Source organism: Apteryx mantelli, chromosome 2 (genome assembly GCF_036417845.1).
Source record: "Apteryx mantelli isolate bAptMan1 chromosome 2, bAptMan1.hap1, whole genome shotgun sequence".
Classification (NCBI taxonomy): Eukaryota; Metazoa; Chordata; class Aves; order Apterygiformes; family Apterygidae; genus Apteryx; species Apteryx mantelli.
Window position 1 is genome coordinate 152333378 of NC_089979.1, and position 20457 is coordinate 152353834.

Consider the following 20457-nt stretch of genomic DNA (forward strand, 5'->3'; position numbering starts at 1 on the left):
GGGGTATAAATACATAATTTTCTTTATGTATTTTTTTTAAATTGGTTAATCTTGACTCATATATATGAAGGATTGTGATCCTGTAAATGTGTTTGGTAATGCATTGTGGAATTTTTGGTCTCTGAGAATATGTTCTTTTGAGTGCTGTTTTGGGGTCAGGTGAAAGTTTGACAGATTTATCATCAGCAGAATTAAGTATTTACAGCTGCCTTTTGCATTGGTACGGTTTGTTTTGTGCCCTTTATCAGTGCATACTTGCTTTTTAGGAGCAGCTGTCCTAAAAACTCTCCTTAGCATTGGTGATAATCTAGATACCTGATTTCTAATAAGATCTTGCTAGCTAAATTGGTTAGAATTTATCTGTGCTTCAGTGCAATTTATACAAGACTTAGTGTGTAAAATGTTATTTCTTCAAAGACAGTTGCACACTTCAATGAATGTACGGTTTTAGTTTGTTTCATGCATGGGTATGTTTACCAGATTCGGTTTTAGTTTGAGTTGGGCATAACCACACAGCTTCCCCTAGTTGCATATGACAACAAATGTAACATTCTTCTTAAATTACTTGTTTTTTGTTCCAGAAGAACTTGTTACAGAAAGGTTGACATCCTTTTTAAAGAAAGATTTATAATGTCCTTCCCCTTTTCATTCTCTCCTACCCCCCAATATGCATCCTCCCAACATACATTTGATTTCAAAGTTAGTGTTGATAATATTTAATTTGGAGAGTAATTGATAGGTTCTGTAGATAAACACTTTCTGTTTGGAATAGAGAAGTGTGCTGCTCCTTAAACTGGATTATATTTTTGCAGGATTATCGGAAGTGAATTTAGTGAATAATTGGAGTTAAAAATTCTTTCTCTCAAAAGTATGAGGTTATAATTACAAGCCCATTTTAGATTTATCGAATTCTGGTGTTTCCATTTCCAGTTACCATGTCTGAAGTACAGTTAGGTTTTTACTTTGTCAAGTTTAAGTGTACTGAGAATTAAAACAGAACATAATTTTTACTGCATTACAATACAAAACTTTTCAGTCACTAGAAATGATTACTTTACTATGTCTTGCAGAACTTCTTGGAGAGGTTTGGTTTAAGCTGAAAAGAACTTGTAACATTCATTAAATAAAACTTTCCTTTAAGCGGTGTGCTCTCTTTGCCAGGACAGCTTTCAAAATGTGTAAGATGACAGAGTCAAAATATGCAGTCATGTATGCTGTCTCCCCCACCTTGTCTCTAGATGATTTCTGCTGAATTACCTACCTGGATATTTTTCCTGTTATATATTGTGACCATAAAGGAAACAAACTAATTGGATGTAGGAAGAGGGCTTGATAGTGACAGCTGGTTCCTTGCTGTCCATTTTTCTCTGATTCCTGTCCTTAGCTCTAGCTTTCTTTGGCTGTGAGTCTGAGAAACAGATCTGGGCTTAGAGACTAAGATGGATACAAGATGAGATGAGAAGCAGGATAAGCTAGGTTACTTCTGTTTATTTTAAGATTTAAATAAAACTGATTTAAATAAGCCAATATTGAACTGAAATAGCTCACATATCTTCTTTGCAATAATTTTTCTAACATTTTATACAATATTAATAGAAAAATTGTTCACAATTGAACTAGTACAGCTTCTTATTGTGGAAGAAAATATAAAGGCTTTTTAAAGAAATGTGTAGTGAGGTTGCATTTTCTTATTTTTGGAATATTTGTGATATTTGTTTAAAAAAAGAAAAAGCTGGATATTTTATAAATATACAGAATGATACAATGTTTTGAATTTTGGTTAGAAAACTTTATCTGTTTTTGATCAGTTCATACCTTCTATGGTTTTAGGAGACTGGTTGAAGGCATATGATTTTGTGAGTTAGAAACTTCCTACTATAAAATCAGTGTATTTTTGTTGTGAGTCTGATTCATATGATAACCTGAAATTCCTTCTTAATATTTTTGTCATCAGAGAGTAGAGATAGCTACCTGAGGTGTAAACAGAACGTGACTCCTCTGTTTCCTCCTGGGCAGGTGCTTAAAGCCTCGTATGTTGTCAAAGTTATGTGGAAAGAGTAGAGCTTGAAGGCGCATCTCCTGTCTAATCTTTGTATGTGTTTTAATCCCAAATACTGGCAAATCACTCTTCATTGTTTTAAAAAGAAAAAAGTTTGGCTGTTATTGGAATACAGTAGCACCCTGAGTTTACTATATTATCTACTTACTATTCTCCAAAGAGGAGTGTACTTCAAAACTGGCATTGTCATTATGCCATATAGGTCTTCTATCTGCGAAGCAGCCAGCCAGAGGAGAGGTCGTGAAAAGGAAAACTGTGACCAGGCTGATTTTTGGCAGAAACAGAGCACAAAGAGCCAGTATGTAAAAGCGTTTGTTTAAAAGAATGCTATTTAGTAAAAATTCAAACCATATTCTGACCAACTCTTAGTGAGATGAGAGCTTTACATATATTCTGTAATTGTACTTAAAGATTTGTGAAGATTTAAATGATTTTGCTTTTGAGAGTAGTGCTCTTAAATCTGCTTATTCAAGGAATCCTGAGGATGTCTTTTTTTTTTAGAGGAAAACATAAAATCCATAATAATAGTCATGTGAATATTAGACTATACTGGATTCAAACTAAGTTGTTGTGATGAATTGCCAGTGTTGGAGTTTTTTTACAGAAAAGATTTCAGCATAGTTAAACTTTTCAAAAAAATTCCTCATTCCCGCCTTCAAGCCTGTTATGTCTTTTACTATAGGAATTTCAGTATCACTAGTAAGATTAAAACAAAGTTTCTGTTTTGTTTTGTTTTGTTTTTGAGGGAGAAACATTTTATATTTCTATGATATATTTAGGAAAATACAAGGCACGTTAAGCTTTCTGAAAATATTTCAAGAAGCAATGTTTACAGCTCAGTCCCCGTTATACAGATTAGTTGTGGAGTCTCCTATGGTTTCCTAAATTTCTTAAATACTGTGTGGTTTTATGTCCTCCAAAGCATCAGTCTTTTGCAACATTTTTCTCTCCATGGGAAGGTAGATTTGTTACTGAGTTTGTCAGAGTAACAGAATTATAAAATATTTATATCTAACCATAGTGAAAACAGAAAAAGGAAATCTGTAATCTGTCCTGCTCATCTCTTTTACTGTTGTGTTGCAAAAATACCTATTCACTCACAGATGTGAAGAAACAAAGAATGCTCTTTTATTAAGGAAAATAATTATAACTAATGCATGTCTGTACATAAACTCTTCTGTACAAATTAGGTAATGCACTTTAAATATATTTTTTTCCTATTGTGTTTTTTTTTCATATAGTTATATTCTGAATTATGGTGTGTTTTCACATGTCAAGTGTCACCCTTGAATAACATCAGCAGGAGTTTAGTTATCTTTTAGTTAAGTAGTTTGTTGCTCATTCAAGCACCTAGAGCTGACAGGTTAACACAGACCTCATTTTCACATCCTCTCACTTCTTTTGAAAGAATGCTGTTTATACTTTGTTTAATATGAAAAATAATACTGTCCTGTTCAAATTCAAGTGGTGTAAAATTCACATTTTTTACTAGTAAAACACTGCATTCTGATGATTGCAGCCTCTTCTGCGTAAGCCTTGTAGAAGTGTTTACTTAACTGAAGAAATAAAATGAGATACCTAGAATGGCAATCAGCAAATTTTAAAATATATTTTCAATTTGTAAATGTTAATGTAAATGTATTTTCCTCTATTAAGAAAGTAAAATTAAGAAAATTTTCCTCTATTAAGAAAAATCCAGGAACAACTGATTGAATTTTAAGTAAATATTTAAGAATTATTTAATGTGAAGAGAGGACAGTTATCATTTAGTGTGCCTTAGATATTTGGAACACAATTGCACGATACCTTTGTTAAGCCATACTAAACATTCAGCTTAACACTAAGGTTGTAAATCCATAGCATTAAAATCCTAACACTATTTATATTAATTTTTAGATGGATGATTTCTAAGCTGGCATTTCTTGTTCCTGGAAAAGCAAGACTCTCTGTTTTTAGTTAAAAGGCTTGAAAGGACATGAAACTGCCGGTTGTGATAACCGGCAAGTGCTTTTTGGATGTGATAAGTTTTTATATTTTTTTCCCTCAGCATTTAAGTACCAACTTTTTTTGAATGTTTTTTCTCTTTATTGTTTTGATCTCTCACTGGTTTGAAAAGTGTGTTGTATTTGTTTTCTGCCCAGTCTTGTTGGTATTTGTTGGTCATGTCCCCCCACCCTTAAAACCTCAAAAGGAAGAATGCTTTTAATTGGAATATCCCAGTTGACATGGAACCTGAATCTTCCATCAGCCCCATCCGTGACCCCCCAACCCATGAGTAAAGGCATGAACCAGTGACAGAGTATTTTTTACTTACTCTGAGTTACCAGGGTTATGGTGGTGGTGGTGTCTGAGATAGGATGGTACCAGCTTCTAGTGCTGTAAGACTTCCATTAGAGAACTTGAATCTCTTAGTACTAGATTACAGTATGTTGTTCAAGGGAGGGCTGTTGACTTGTGTTTCATGGTTCGTTGCTGGGAAGGGGGAAACTTGGTCTATTGCCCTTATTCTGTGTCTGCACTGGAGTTAAGATAATACCGTTTTTAGTTCTTGGTAAGAATTCTGGCTGTCAGCTTAACAGTTCTCTTATTTTGCATGTCATAATAATTAAAAGCCTTTTCTCTATAAACTACTTACTTGAGGACAGAAGAGCCTCTCTTGTGCTCTCTCTCACACTGTATCAGAGACGTAAATATTTTCTGGACTACAGTCAGGAGGGAAAGCACGGCTTTGCTTTATTCTCAAGTAACTCTAATTTCTTTTTTAGAGGGATGTTCCTCTGAATAAAAATGTGCTAATATTAATAAGTGACACAAAATTAAACAGATTCCTGAATTTACTGCCGTCAGTGATGCTGTAATGGGAGGATTATTTTTTATTTAACACATTGAGATCTGGGGTCATGAGCTAGAGAGTTAGGAATATGACTTTGCATTGCTGAAGTTCATGGTACCTTTTCATACTTTCTGTGGGTAAAATTGCTTATGCTGATTATAAGTTGATTGTTCTTAAGTAAGGTGCCTTGAACATGTTAAGTGGTGTTGAGGAGGTTGCTAGCACTTTCTCCATCTGCTGTTCAGAATCTAAGGGGAGGAATAGCAGACCTGTAGATCTGAGGAGTTTGGTGCCCACCTGTAATTCTTAAGTGTCTTTAAATTCAACCTGTAGATTGTGAGAATATTTCAGTTTATTTAAAAGCATCTACTTTAGAAAGCTTTTTGAGTTTTGTAAAGGTTCTTACCAGAAAAGTTTAGAAGCCAATTGGAGATGGTCTTTCTTCAGGAGAAGAAAATTGTCTCAAATAATATTAATTACATCTGCTCAGAAGTAAACAGTTTCAAATGTAAGCATTTTTATAGGTAGTGATAAAATTATTTGTCCATTCTGTTGCCTGTTTTTGTTCTGATGGTTGAAATATATCAAAAAACCTGCCAATATAGTGGTTTTCTGTAAAGAAGAAAGCCAGCAGAGGTTTGTGAAGGGAGAGAGAGACTTCTGTGGCTGCTTCACATATTAAAATAGAAGTGTAATTAGTACTTTCAAAACCAAATACTGTGGTTTATTTAAAAAAAAAAAAAAATACTGATCTGATGTGGCTTCCAGAAAACATTTGTGCAACTCCTAAATTTTAGTGTTGTTGGTTAATATTACATATGTTATACTTTCCACTTGCCTGGTAGTCCAGATGATAAGCCAATGACAGAAGACCCAAGTGTGGTAACTTTGCTACAGTATATTTTGAATTGTAAGTGATCCATAGTGGTTTGCATTAACACCTAAAAGAATCTTCATAAATACGATTTAGCGTCTTCAATGTTTAGTATAGGCTTTTTAGTTTTGTGTACAGCTGGGTAGAGATTTTAATTTACCCTGTTATGTAAAGCTGATAAACTTTTATAATCGATCCAACTTTGCATAAGTAGAGTACTCCCATTTCTGCTACAAAGCTATCTGTTTTTTTACTAGACATTAGTTGGCTGTTGGTTTTTCTGGAGTCACACTGGCTAAAACTGTTTATTCCTTCTCTATAATTATTGTTTGAAATTCATGTTACAGAGAATCTCCTGATAGATTTCATTTAGGAAGAAAAAACCCTTAGTAATTTTAAAACAAACATTTCAGTTCTGCTGGAATCTAAAACTTCCTGGCTGGGAGATTGATTTTTCCAAATAAAATTTGTAGTAGTTACCAACAGTAACTTCTTCTTTTCTTTTTTTTTTTTTGGGGGGGGGGGGAGTCCCACTTCAATATGAACTGTATGCCAAGGCATTTGTTAGCATGCTGGGCTGTAGTTAAGTTTCCTTTAAAGTGGGCAGAGAGAAGGGGTGTCCTTGACTGGATAGATCACATAGATACTTCTATTTTATGACAGAAGTATGTCATATCTGTAACTGCTGTCATATGACTAATAGAGTATCTATTGCATGGCGACAATGCCACGTAACAATAAGTGTGGAAAGAGGTTGTAAAGAGAGACTAGAAGGTTTTATAGAAATTCATCCAGCTTGACCCTTGCCTTTCCTCCATGTTTAGGGGGTTCCTCAGGATACTGGAAAGCATGTTATATGCTAACTGAACACTTCTGGTGGGCCAGAAGTTTCTCATCTTTTTCTTGTAAAGGCATCTTCTTACAGTTTGGTGCGAAAGATCTCTACAAATAAACCAAATGATTACATTTTTATATGTGTATACATATATGTGTCTTTCTTTATGTGGATTTACACACCTACATTTCGGCGTTCCATTCAGTTGTGATCACAGTCTTCACCCAGGTGACACCTGTATAATTAGATTTCTCACTTCTTAAAAAAAAAAAAAAAGTTGAACCTTTATGCAATGCAGATTGAATTCTGAGTTGGTAGATAGCCATCTTAAATCTATTAACTCTGAGTTGGTGCAAGAGAAAGATCTTTGAAATGGGTATAACCTGGTTGTGTGGAGACTTGGTCATCTGTTATCTGCTGTACTCTGAATTTAGCAGCATGAATGAGCCTAATTTAAAACCAGAAAAAATACTGTCATCTTTGGAAAATGGGAATTTGAGACATCTGCATTTTCCAGAAATTGCTCTTTTCTTTGCGTATTCTTGCTCTTTATTTCTGTTCCCTTGCTCTGAACTCTGTCTGTTTATGGATAGCCTCTTAATTATTGCAAAATGGCATGTAGAAATCTACTTGCAGTTGTTTATTTTCTTTTTCTCTACCCTGAGGTGGAGAGGGACTCCCTATGTTTTTGTGAAGCATCTTAATGAAATCCCATTCTACTTGTAAACTAACATGTAGTACAAGAGGAAAAAAAGTAGCAAAAATACTGTACAGTGAGACATTTGTCTGCTGGCTTGTTTTTAACTGTAGTAGTGCTATGACTTTCCCCCTTTTTTGATACCTATTTATATTTTTCTGGAGTGCAGCAGAAATGCATATTTCTTCCCTTGGTCTTTCTCCAAGAATATGACTTGGGGAATTGAGGAATGGATCTTTCTGGAGCTCACTGGATTCAGCAGACTTTGTTCAGTGAACATGATCATTTTCTAAGTTGTGTGTGAGTTGGAAAGTGACTTCTCTTAGTTATCTGGGGGTGGGTGGGGGAGGAAGGAGGAATAAAAGCCAAAGAAAGATTTACCTAACCATTTTACTGTAGCTAAAACAAGGAAAGGAGCAGAGTAGGAGGAGATGGTTGGACAGAGATAGGCTTATCATTGTGATATTTATATCTGTTTGGCCAGTGGTGACAACCCAAGCTGTTGTGTCCATACAGACCAAAGTACAATCTTAGGAAAATAAAGTCCACTTGTAACTGCTGGAGTAGAAAATCACTGAACTGTTATATGAGAACTCAGAATGGAGGTTTAAATATAAGTTGAGCCTTTTAGTTATTGCCTTTTGTTTTCTTTTTGATGGGTAGGTAACTGGTCCTCTTCCTGGAACAGTTTGTACTGTTTGCCCCAAAATTAAACTTCAGTTTATGAAGTAAAATTGGACCGATCTCCTTTGAAATAAAAATGTAAGCAGAGGATAGCAAACTGGTGTTAAATTATGCAATATGTCAGGTAAAAACTTAGGCTAATCTTTTTCATTTTAATAATCAGTAATACATGGGAGTTCTTGGAGTGTTTTGTTAGTAAAACGATGCAAGCCTTGGGCTTTAATTGGTTTGCTGCTTCTGCCCTGCCCTTCTTGAGGTGTCAGTTTCATACTACCATTTTAGAAAGTCAGTACTATTTTTAATCTTGTTTAATGAAGAAAACCACATTCTTTTAGTATCCTCTGCATCCTTTGTCAGTCCATTGTCCCATTCCATTTATATACAACTCTTGGTCCATTTATACTAAGGTGTGGGACTAATTTCTCTGAAATTTTGTGCAAAAGATAGCTGGTGAAAAAGATGAGATCTAGTACTTTCACTGCTGTGAAGATTATCCTGTGAGCCAAACATTACAGAACAGCACAGCGTCTGCTCTCCTGGGTAGGAGAGGTGGTAGGAAAGAAAATGAGGCTTTGTAAGTTCTTTTGCTCACAGAATTACTTGTTGACTAGTGTAAAACAGATTGGGGGGGGCATAATGAGTATGAGGTTGGGCAGTACAGTGATCAGGCTAGCTTTTTTCTCTTTCCTTTGGCAGAGCACTGTGCATTCAACTCTAGTAATTATGAATTTCTGGAAGATGTTACTGCACGGTTGGTATATTCTCTGAGGCCATTGATCTGCTAGAAAAATGACAAGTTTTTATGATTCTGGTTGCCTGTGGAAGGCAGCCATGTTTTATTTCAATAAAGCAGGCCACATACAATTACACTGAAGTAAAACTGGTTTTTGTCATATTACTTTTGCATGTGGCAAATAAAAATGGCCATGATAGGCTGTTCAGTTACTGCTGAGACTTTGGGTATTGTGTTCTCATTGTGCTGCTACTTTTCTTCCTGTGTGCAGAAATTTAGAAAGTGTTCTGCACAAAGATTTGTGTTAAATAAAAAGATGTCAGCTGAAATACATTTTAGACATTTTAATGCTTACCTGGATAAGGCTCCATCATTTTCACTGTTTAAAGAAGTCTTAATTAGTTATCCCCATAAAATGTTACTACTATAAACTATTTGCTGAAAAATTTTCTCTGTTAACAGATAATTAGTGTCTCTGGGTTTGGTAGTATTTGTTCTGTTGAGGAAATTCAAGTTCTGTTACTGTCTTGAGTTTAATGAACTTGATTGCATGTTAGCTAAGAGAAAGGGAAGTCATAGAATACTACCTATGGAGGATAAGTTAGCAGAATTGACTTCCTTGCTTTTTTACTGCCCGGTTTTTCTTTTCCTATGCTGCTGGAGAGAATAGAAGTTTATCCCAGAGCCTCTTCTGAGTCTCTGTTACCTCTGGAGGGATTTAAGGGAAGGACTTGCTTCCAGTTCCATTTACAGCACTGATTATTGCTAAGGAGCATTTTTTGTGCTTCCTGGCCAGCTGGTGAGCATTTTGTAAACTTCCCTTTGTATAATCTGCATTGATACTTTTTATTAAGGACAGAATAAAAATTAAAATATTAGCTAGTTATTTGTCTGACCAAAAAGGAACTGTAACATGCACTGCATATGTTATTGGACTGTATAAAGATAGCTCTAATGTGTAGCTATTGAAAATTAAATAGCTGAAGTAGTTATTGCAACTATTGTAATATTACTCTTTGTTTCTGGCTAAAATCTTGGATGTGAGTGGAGGCATATATCTTGTTTTACTGTCTAATTTCTCAATGAAGATGTGTTCGAAAGGGAGAAAAATAAGATTTTCCTGCTGTTTGCTGAACTGGATTATAGATTATCTTTGAAAGATAACTTCAGTGTGTCTTTGTGTTCCTATTTGTGCATATCAGTTGTATATTATGTTTTATGATACTGCATAACGTTATGAGCTAAAATGAGTTTTAATTAAGCTAAGATACCTGGATGCCAGAGGAAGGTGTTGAATGGATGGTAGTATATTTGGCTCTTCTTTTAAGCAGTCATAGGGCTTGGTGTAGCTGAACACAAATGGTTGCTGTACTTGCTAGTATAGGTGTATAGCATTCGGAAAGGAGAGATGTTCAGCTTTCACTTGAAAGGTGGGAGGGAGGAAGGGAAAGAAAATAGTTGCTTGTATTACAGAAGTCTGCTCTTTAACCAACCAGGAATCTCAGCTTTTCTTAATTTCATGGAGTTGAATTGGTGTTTCCACTGGTGGTGGAAACCTCAGTTAAATGTGGAAAGTACTGAGAAAGACTTTTTGAATGTAATATTCTTACTTCACCTTCTGTGATGTCTGTTTTCCAAGTTCAGAGTAGTGTTGAAGCTTCATTGCTGTTCAGGCTGTCTTGGATTGAGCAGTTTAGATCTGGAGAGTACTTGTAAATACCTTGTTGAAGTGAATCTTGGTATGGCAGAAGCTCAGATCAGTAGTAGGCATTAAGTTACAGTTTGTCCGGAACTGGTTTCTGGAACGGTGCTTTTTCACTTCCTGCTGATTGTCATGCATTAGTGAAGATGATGTGATTTTTCCTTTTGAAAGTTACTTGAAGATAGTTATAATGACTTAACATTAACTGTGATCTGTACTAAAAGACATATTGTTCATAACTAGACATAGTGAGGGTTTGCTGACACAGTTGCACCACTAGTTTTATGTGGTAAAACTAAAGTACCGATGCCATTATTGGCCACTTTCAGTTAGGAATAGCTCTTTCCAAATTTAACTGCTTTCAAAATAATGTCTAAGCTGAGAAAAGTCATGTCTATGAGGAGTTCTAACTCAACTGGGAGAATTAAAACAATATAAATTGCTCTGTGGTGCATCAAAGATGTTTATTTAAAATTGTTAAAATGTAAGCTATGCTAATAATCATTTTAAATAACAGAAGTCTTTTTATCCCGCTTTGTCGAAGGCAGTCGGACTAGCAAGGAGAGTGACTGCAAGAGAAATGGGTGGGAAGTGCTGTTATTAAGGGAACATCTCTAGGGGTAGTAGAGTGCTGTCTACCTTTTATCAGGCTTGTTTCTGGGATATGAAGTAATCTCAGTGATACTATCTTTGTGACTGTTTTTACAATCTACTTCTCAGGCCTGCAGCTGAGAGAGATGGAGCTGATTGCAGCAGTCACAACCACCTGAAAGTGGCTCTGGGTTAGGCACTGCTCATTTTGAAAGCTAGCATGCAATTAAGGGGAAAAGACTCTCCTTTGTAGAGGTTTACCTCCACTTGTGGACTGCTCTCCACATGTCCTTTTAACATGGTGGCTTTTTGAAGATCCCGAACAGCTTTCCCTGGCAATCTGAGCTCTTAAGTTTTGCTGGGCTGGGCTGTTGGAATTCTAGGTGACTTTTATATAGGTGTGTATTTCCCCCCTCCCCCCTTGAGACTTTAGTATGTGGGAACCTTTAAGGTTTCAATATGTGGGAAATTTGATAATACTGGTTTTATTGTTTACACATGATCTCTAAACTATTAATTGTTTTGTAGGAAGTGCCTAAAACTATTGTTTTCCAAGCTATCATCTGCTTCAGTCTTGGAAGCTTCCCACAGCAAACATCATTTTGGCAGCCTCTTCTTGCTCATTCTCGTGAAGTTTTGGTACTTATCCAAATGTAAAGGAGTATTATCCATAAAATAAAATGGAGTTATGGGGGGGGGGGTAGGGAGAGGAAATCTGTGCCTGTAATTGACCTACACACCATCGAGATAAGTATTTATGGGTCGCCCTTCTAAAAGCCTGAAATGAAAGGCTTAAAAGTTGTGGCAACCCGGGCCGGTCAGTACTGCTGAGTGGCCGTGGTCATTGTTTATGTAGCTGAGGCCAGCAGAGGTAGAGCAGGAGCACTGATTCGGGACAAGCCCAAGGGGGGGCAGCCTAGGAGTTCTGCTAAAGGGACTGCAGCTCAGCACAGGGAAGGCCCAGTGGCTCCAGGTGGGGAAACTGCTGTGCAATAGGCGTTTCTGCTATCAGGGCCAGCTGTAGGTGGGTGTGACTGCTGCAGTCACTCAGATATGTGCTTAGAGGTGCACTGTGACTCAGTACTGTGGCTGCAAACCAGACTGTGAGGAAACGGTGTGAAATGGTGGGGGGATACTGAGCTGTCAGACCACTTGGAGGCTGAAAGTCTGGTCAGTGTGTTTGAGGGATGTATGTAAGGGTTAGATAGAATTGGCACTGAAGGATTTTATTATTTTAAAGAATAGGTTGTTGGCTCCTATTCATATTTGGAAAATGTGTATTAGACTAGATTTGGTTTGGCTGTATATTTAGACCACTTTTACATTTACAATCACCAACCATATCTTCATTATGCTGAACAAAAAGTGTAGTATAACCACAAATAACTGCAACCGTATTTGGGGATTGCAGTGAGTTAACTATGTTGGTGTTTTCTTACGTGTTAAAGTGACTAATATAGAACCTTTTAAAAAAGCCATCTGATAAATTTTCGTCTCCTTTTTCCCCTTAAAAAGGCAGATAATACTACCTCACAGTAAAAATGAACAAATATGTCTGTGGAAGAGTTGCATTATAGTCATAAGCAATACACAAACATATGAAGAAATGTAATAATTATGTTGTTCTTGCAGGATTTGGGAAGGGTCTAGTAAATAGACTGTTAGCAGAATGATTAATACAAATACCTCATTCCATAATCGGTATCTGAAAAAATCAAGACTCAATTGGTGTGGCTGTTGAGGAATACAAGTGTTGTAATTATAATATAATTCATGCATACATGTCAGGATATTTGAATATGTGTGTGTGTGTAAAATATATTTAAAAAAATTGTAAGTATAAATTCTGGAGTTTTCTAACTGTGTAACATGTAAGGCCACATCATTCACTATAAGCTTAATTATGAGTTGTTTTTCATGTGTATACTAAGCATATATGTTTTGAGTGTTTCTTTGACAAGCTTAAGTGATAACTTAAGTAATAACTTTGAGTCCCCCTGGCTCTGAGCACAGAAGATAATATTAGTGTAGGCCTAATTGTCTTGCTTTTGAAAGGCTGTATTTGTGGTCAAGACTTCTGCGTTTTCCTTTCTCCTTTTCTTTACTCCCAAATTTTTAAGGTGAGTGACATACGGATGTTAGCCAAAATCATATTGGAAAAGTTTCAGAGCTACTGCCAGGTCAGGTTGTCAATAACTTATGCATGTGCAAATCAGCTTTTATCCCGTAACGTACTACACATATTAGTATACATCTTTGTTTATGTAATTGACTGTTTTTTCTAAGCTGTACGCAAGTGGGGAAAAACAAAATTTGAAACAGTAGTTTTGTCAACACTTGCTTAGTCACAAGGCTCCAAAGATAAAAATTGCATTATAACCTCTCCCATTTTGCACCATGACATGATTCTCATTTAGTCATCTTCTATATGTGTGGCTTTCAGAAAACTTGTAAAAAATTGTTTTAGTGGCTCGATTCATTCCCTACCTATAACAGTGGACTGCCGTACCTTATTATAGATGCTCGTAAGATTCAGTCATTGCCACTTGCAAAGGTCTTTGTGGCTTTGTATTTAGACTGCTACATAGTATGTGAAGCTAGTAGTTCATAAGGTAGTGCCCATGGGTATTTAAAAACTGTCCTCAGTAGAGGAAAAATAAAGACAGGGTCAGTGTTGGCATGTTTGGAGTATTTTCTGTTTCCTTGGAATATAGCCTACGAAACTATTTTTCTTAGTTTGACATGATTTATATGAACATTTAAAACTGGGGAAGAGGAAATCAGATAAAGAAGAATAAGGGGGGAAAAAATTTTTTTTTTTTCTTCTTCCTTATTTGCTTATAATTTCTCAAGGAATGGGAGGCCTTAAGAGCGGGACATTTTAAAATAATATTGCATCTCTGTCATCCATCCATCTCCCCTTTACACATGTGTAGGATGGGCATTTCGTAGACTAATATTGAATATTCAGAAGCAAACCTTTTTCTTTCGTTTTTGAATTACAGGGACAAACATTACTGGATAACATTGGCCAGCTCTGGATGTTTCATGCAGTAATAAGCATATGTTGTTTTGTTGGTCTCTTAGTGGTTTCAAAAAGCTTATCGTTATGATAATGCTGCATGTTCAAGTGAAGCTGAGAATTTGGTCTTTCTGTTTCCTGAAACGTACTTCAATGTGTTTGTATTTCATAACAGTGTTGGTGCATGAGCAAGCTTTAAATTCAACACTTTTTGTTTTGCTTTACAGAACTTCTGGACAGTAATCAAACTAGGATGTGGGGTGTTAAAAGAGCAGGTTAGGTATCCTGGGCTGCGGTTCTTAGAGAATACAGATGAAATGATATATCTCAGTGAGAATGTGGGAAGCTGCAATTTTCTCCTGACTCTTCAGTAGATTTAGCCTTCAGGAGAACCTTTAGGCATCACATTTAATTTTGGGTCAAATATAAAAAGTCAGAAAAGGCGGCAAAACTTCAAAGAAAGACCTGAATTTGCCAGAGATTTTAAACTTCAAATCAAGGTGGTTAACACCTTTGCTTTTTTCCCAGAGCTCTAACTTCCGTTTACAAAAGGAAATGGGGAGCATTGTCCTATTCAGAAATTAACTCCCATCTCTTTCGGTAGTCTCTTATAATTGATTGTAAGGAAAGTTTTAATTTGAAAAGAGATGGACCTTTATGTGATGCTTTGTTTTGCTTAACATACAACCTCTAAAAGTTCATGTTGGAGCAAAACTGTCTTAAATTCAGCTGTTCAAGTAGTGTATTATCTCTCAGGTAATCGCCTCTCTACTTAAAGTAGCGATGATAAAGTATTTCCCTGCCGTTCTATTTTAAACAGTGTTTTCCGTTTAAAAATTGAAAGCCTTGTCTTTGTTCACCTAATCTGGTGATCAGTCTGTTTTCATCTCCTGCAGTTCTTCTCGTTTTATTTTTGTGTTCTCCTTTGAACCTGCTGCTTAAACTCTTGGCATTTTTATCTTTGTGATGTGGCTGAGCTGATCTCTTTCCCTCTGCTTTTCTATGTGTTTTGCTGTTACTTCTTTTTCTGCTTGCTTAGATGCTTCTTCCAAAAAAAAAAGCAGTCTGCTTTTCTGCTGGCTGATAATGCTACTAGTTAGGTTCTGATGGTAGTGTTCACTTCATTGAGAATGTTGCTTAATAGGTGATAGTAAACACTATTATTATAAAATAATTCTTAGGAGATTACTAGACTACGTTCCATGATGTTTTTTAACTGACCTAAGTTAGTGTTGCTATAATCTAGCTGGTATCTCTGTGCCTGCTGTGTGTGTCAGATTCTGCAGTGAGTCAGTCCCATAAACTATACCTGTGGAAAACAGGCTCTTCTGTTACTTTGGCATGAGGAGGATGATATGGTCAAACACAAGCTATTCAGGTTTACTTTTAAACATCCTGTAAATATATCCCTTGCTACCTGCTTCCTGTGTATTGTTGAGAATGACTTCCACCATTGCTCTACGAGTTGCTCACTTGTGCTGGTGACTTTGAACCCCTTTTTTATGAATGATAGGAAGCACAGGGAGGAGATGAACTTAAAGTTATGAGAATTCCTTTATTTATGGAAGATAACTTTGCTATTTTACCTATGAAAAACTTAACAGCAGCTGCTTTCCTGAATGCTAAATACATTGGTCAGTATAACCTCTTGTTTCTGTACTTCTTTCTGTGTTCACCTATTGCTATTGTCTAACTTGAGTTGTAACCTTGGGTCAGGAGCTAGTTTCTGCGTGGCTTTGTAGGAGGGTTTTTTGTTTTGTTGTTTAATTTTTTGGTGGGCTTGTTTAAGTAGAAATTAGTGCTGTTCAGGTGTAATTCATGACGAGCTTAGGCAGAAATGTAAATTTAAGAAGTGTTGGGAATTACCTCTCTTCTCTTTTCCCGGCTGTTCTTTTCTGTTTAAGTGGTTTTGTGGTGGGGAAGAAAAACAGGTTTCCTCAAGAAGCAGTGTTTAGGGAAGCCAGAAGCATGTGACAGTTTGGGAAATGCTGTTTTCAGTGTTCTGAATGTAGGTACCTGTGTTGCAGAGCCTGAGCTGTGGGAAAATGAGTTTGATCTGCATGCATAAACAGAATTAGTTTACCAGTTACAAATATTGTCAAAAGGGTTAATAAAAAAATACATTGCTGTGGTGAACTTGACACCTAACCCTGTGCATCAAACTGCATGTGCTGGTGATAAACCCATTTGAACTTTCTGACTTAGTGCTGAGGAGAAAATGTCTCTTAATTTCTAAATTGACGTATTAGGACTCCTCCAACCCTCAAAAAAAGAAAGGGTGCGTATTTTGTTTGTAGTTAAATGATATTTGAGAGTAAGCCCTTCCATGAGTGAGGATAATGAAAGGACATATTGCATTATTAAAACTAGAAAGGCAAAGTAGGCTTTACCCTGCATGCAATGTAAATATACACGTGGGACTCCTAAAATTCTTCTACTTCTGAACTATGTTGTATCCAGGCTGTAAACTATCTACATTTAGGTAAATGACTGTTGTTACTAAGTTGCTAAGTCACTGATGCAGAAATCTAGTTTAAGGTGTCTGAATACGTAAGTTGCTTAGGAAATAAGATGCTGTGCCCCTACATCCTTACAATGCAGATACTTTTATTTGTATGAAAACAGATATGGTGAACCATGTTTCCTTTTTCCTTTAGGGACCAGTTACTCTCCACAAGAAAATTCACATAACCACAGTGCTCTTCATAGTTCAAATTCACATTCTTCTAATCCCAGCAATAATCCAAGCAAGACTTCTGATGCAGTGAGTATTTGTGATTAGTATTTGTCCCTACCTCACCCCATTCATACACGCTGTATTTTCATGATTTTTGTCAAAAACGGGGGATGTAAATTTCCTGCTTTATTGAATTCTCCAACATAAGTTTTTATTGTATAAGCACCCTGTTTGCCCAAACTGCAGTTGTTACATCTTGTGAAGCTATTATATATGGTTATTTTTAGAGGTTTCAGGTACTTGTTTTTGAATTTAAGATACTAGATTATTTAAATAAAAGGTATGGAGAGAAGTATTTTCCACAAACATTGGTAAAATCATACTGTCTTGTCTAGATTTACTTATTTAAGATGTACTATACATCATGAGTTTTGGTCACTTTATTACCTAAATTTTAGTAGTTAGGGTGGTGTTTGTTAATGATCGCATGGGAAACAGAAAAGATAAATTCCCTAAGTATAGAAAAGTTTGTAATATAGGGTGGTTTTTTTTGTTTGTTTGTTTTTTAATATGTAATCATGATGTGACAGAAGCCATAGATTGGGTATTTAGGTATTTAATTTCGAGGAAGTTTAAGGTGCAGAAATCTAAAGTTTAGCAATACTGATATTATTGCATCCTACTAAACCTGTTAGATATATCTTTTTTCAGAGTTGGTAGGAATAAAATAGAAGAAACTGTCTTGTAGAATGCAGTGGAAATGTAATGGTCCACATCTTTAAACTATGAAAGATGGAATAGACATTTAGAAGTGTTTAGGGTGCATATGAGGACACCATGCAACTTTAAAAATGATGGAAGCTTTTAAATTTGTATATTAAAACTCCCGAGTAGTCTTTAATCCAATGCTGTTCCTATTTTAAAGGCTTATGATTCTGCGGATGACTGGTCTGAACACATCAGCTCTTCAGGCAAAAAGTACTACTACAACTGCCGAACAGAAGTCTCACAATGGGAAAAACCAAAAGAGTGGCTGGAAAGGTATATGCGTGTGTATGTGCATGTTTTCAATGTATAAGGAGAATGTTTACAATAGATAATTCAAAGAGCAGCTGAGCCAATCTAATAGATTACTGCATGGTCCAAGTCTACTGTGTCCCCACCCTTACATGACCTCTGCACCTGTTTTATTCCATATTCAATTTGATCTGCTAATCCAGAAGGGAAAAAAAAAAAAGTGGTTTGCTGCTAGGTTAGTGAGCTGAACTGGTTTATTGAGGAGCTCGCCAAGCACAGGCACTGGAGTAAGGGAAATATCATGGGTAGTTTACCTCCCCAATCTGTAGTAGCAAGCTACTAGAATGGCTTAATTCATCTCGTGTAACTTAACCCCTAGACAGTATTACTGGATGACTTAAGGTCTTACTTAACTTGTGTTTTCTTTTCTTCAGAGAGCAGAGACAAAAAGAAGCAAGCAAAATGTCAGTTAACAGTTTCCCAAAAGATAGGGATTACAGAAGAGAGGTGATGCAGGCGACAGCTGCCAGTGGGTTTGCCAGTGGAAGTATGTGTTTTTTTTACAGTAATAAATTCTTGCTTTGTTTGTATTACTCTGTTTTCTTTTCTAAACTAAAAAATATTCCTTTTTCCTAGCTGTCTTTCTCCCCCTTTTTTTAATATAAAAAGGCCAAAGCTAGTAGCACAGACAGCTCCCCCAAATGTTGATCCTTAAAATAACATTGAGCAGTTACTAGTATTACATTTGCTTAAAGCTTTTCATGGTACTGCTTCTTTTTTTCCAGCTTTTATTGGCTAATTTAGTGATCGTTTTGGTAGTTATTGAAAAAAAACTTGCAGTTTTTCGTATATTTGGAATGTCTTGATCCTTATGAGACCTATCTATGTAATATTCTGAGCATGAAAATAGAGATGCAAAAGTCTCTTCTAAAACCTTGATTTCACATCTGGAAATAATAATCAGCTAACTTAATGGGTTTTGTCATCAGTGTTTTCAGAGTCTTGCATATGTTATTTAAACGATATTTTTACCATGCCAACACTGTTGAGCAAGGCCTTTTCCAGACTATGAATTTTTGTTGCTTGAAATTTTATTTTACTGTATTTTTTTTCCTGATTCCTAGCTTTAATCTTTGTCAAATAGTTCTAGGAAACAGTTGTACTGAAAGTTTCCTTCTGTATGCTGATGTAGTTTGTGAAACTTTGTAGTGTAGTCCTCAGGATGATTTAAAAGTTGAAGCAAAGGTGTCTGCTTCTAACCCTTGCTCCCCCCTTCCCTTCTTTTCCCCTCCTCTCTGTGGTCTTAACAAGGCTGAAACTTAAAAAAGACTTACTTTCATCACCAACCCTCCCCCCCCCCCCAAAAAAAAAAAGGATGAGCAACATTTCAGTATATGGAGGACAAAAACTGTGTTTTCTTAAAGATGTGTATGCCACAAAATATACAAAAATTGCATATTGCAGTAACTGTTTGTTTCGTGACAGGTGAAAATCTAGGAACCAAGAAGAGGAGTATATGTTTGATATGTTCCCAGGGTAGCATATTTTAAAGTCTGTTAGCATGGGACAAACACAGATTAGGCACTCATTCATATATGATCTTCTTGAATTAATTCAACTGAAAGTAAATTCTTTGCACTAGTACTCAAGTGACTTGAAGTGGAATTCTTTGAAGGCAAGAATTTGAAATTATTAAATTCTACCTGTTTGGGATTTTTAATGCACAAAAGGAAAATTACATGAATTGTCTAATCACACTAAATACAAGATGGAAATAATAGATTCTGATTTAGATTTTTTTAGGAGACTTCAAAACTTAACTTTGACTGTAACACGCATTATAAAGCAGCCTTTCATCAAAGCACAGTGCTTAACTGGAACTCTAAATCAAGCAAAAGTCAGAAAAAGTGCATTTTGTCAGTGAGTAAAATTGAATTTTGCCTTTTTTATTGCTGATCTGCTTGAGGATTTTTTTTCCTTTTTTTAATCTTAAACTCAGTCCGCTCTTGTTATTGATGTGCTACTGAATTAATCACAGTCACTGTAATCTTAAAACAAGCTTCTAATTAAATCTTTTTTTTCCTCGTTGCAACATTACTTGGGGAATCCTGAAAAAAGTGGAAGACAAGCATTCCAGTGATGCCAGTAGTATGCTCCCACAGAATATTTTATCTCAAACAAGCAGGCACAATGACAGAGACTACAGACTGCCAAGAGCAGAGACTCACAGTAGTTCTACTCCAGTACAGCATCCCATCAAACCAGTGGTTCATCCAACTGCTACCCCAAGCACTGTTCCTCCTAGTCCATTTTCTCTACAATCTGATCACCAGCCAAAGAAATCCTTTGATGCTAATGGAGCATCTACTTTATCAAAACTGCCTACATCCACATCTTCCATCCCTTCACAGAAAACAGAGAGAAAAGGTATGTCTGATGAAACTTCTTATGGTATTTAAGATGATGGATTGCGTTTGAGTTGCTGATTCAAATATGTTATTTCTAGAATTTAAATGTGTTTCTTGTGTTGATTGTGCTTAGAACCTCCTTTTGTTTTGATGTATTGTTAGTTCCCTTAAACCGCGTTTACTGTATTTTACACAACTTCAGATTGCCACTACAGTATGTACTGTTTACTGGCTTATTCTGCAGATTGTCATTTCAAATGCTCTTTTAGCAAAAAGTATCTTAATTTGTTTTCCCTTCATGTTTTTTTTGATCTTTGCTATTATT

At 36.0% G+C, this 20457-nt stretch overlaps 1 protein-coding gene across 1 annotated transcript in view; it reads left to right on the plus strand.

Moving 5' to 3' along the window:
• Window positions 1-20457, plus strand: part of WAC (WW domain containing adaptor with coiled-coil) — a 68492-nt gene that overhangs the window by 11569 nt on the left and 36466 nt on the right. The window contains 4 exon segments of the mRNA XM_013949302.2: window positions 16688-16794; window positions 17633-17748; window positions 18159-18271; window positions 19843-20151. Coding sequence (XP_013804756.2) covers window positions 16688-16794; window positions 17633-17748; window positions 18159-18271; window positions 19843-20151 — 645 coding nt within the window.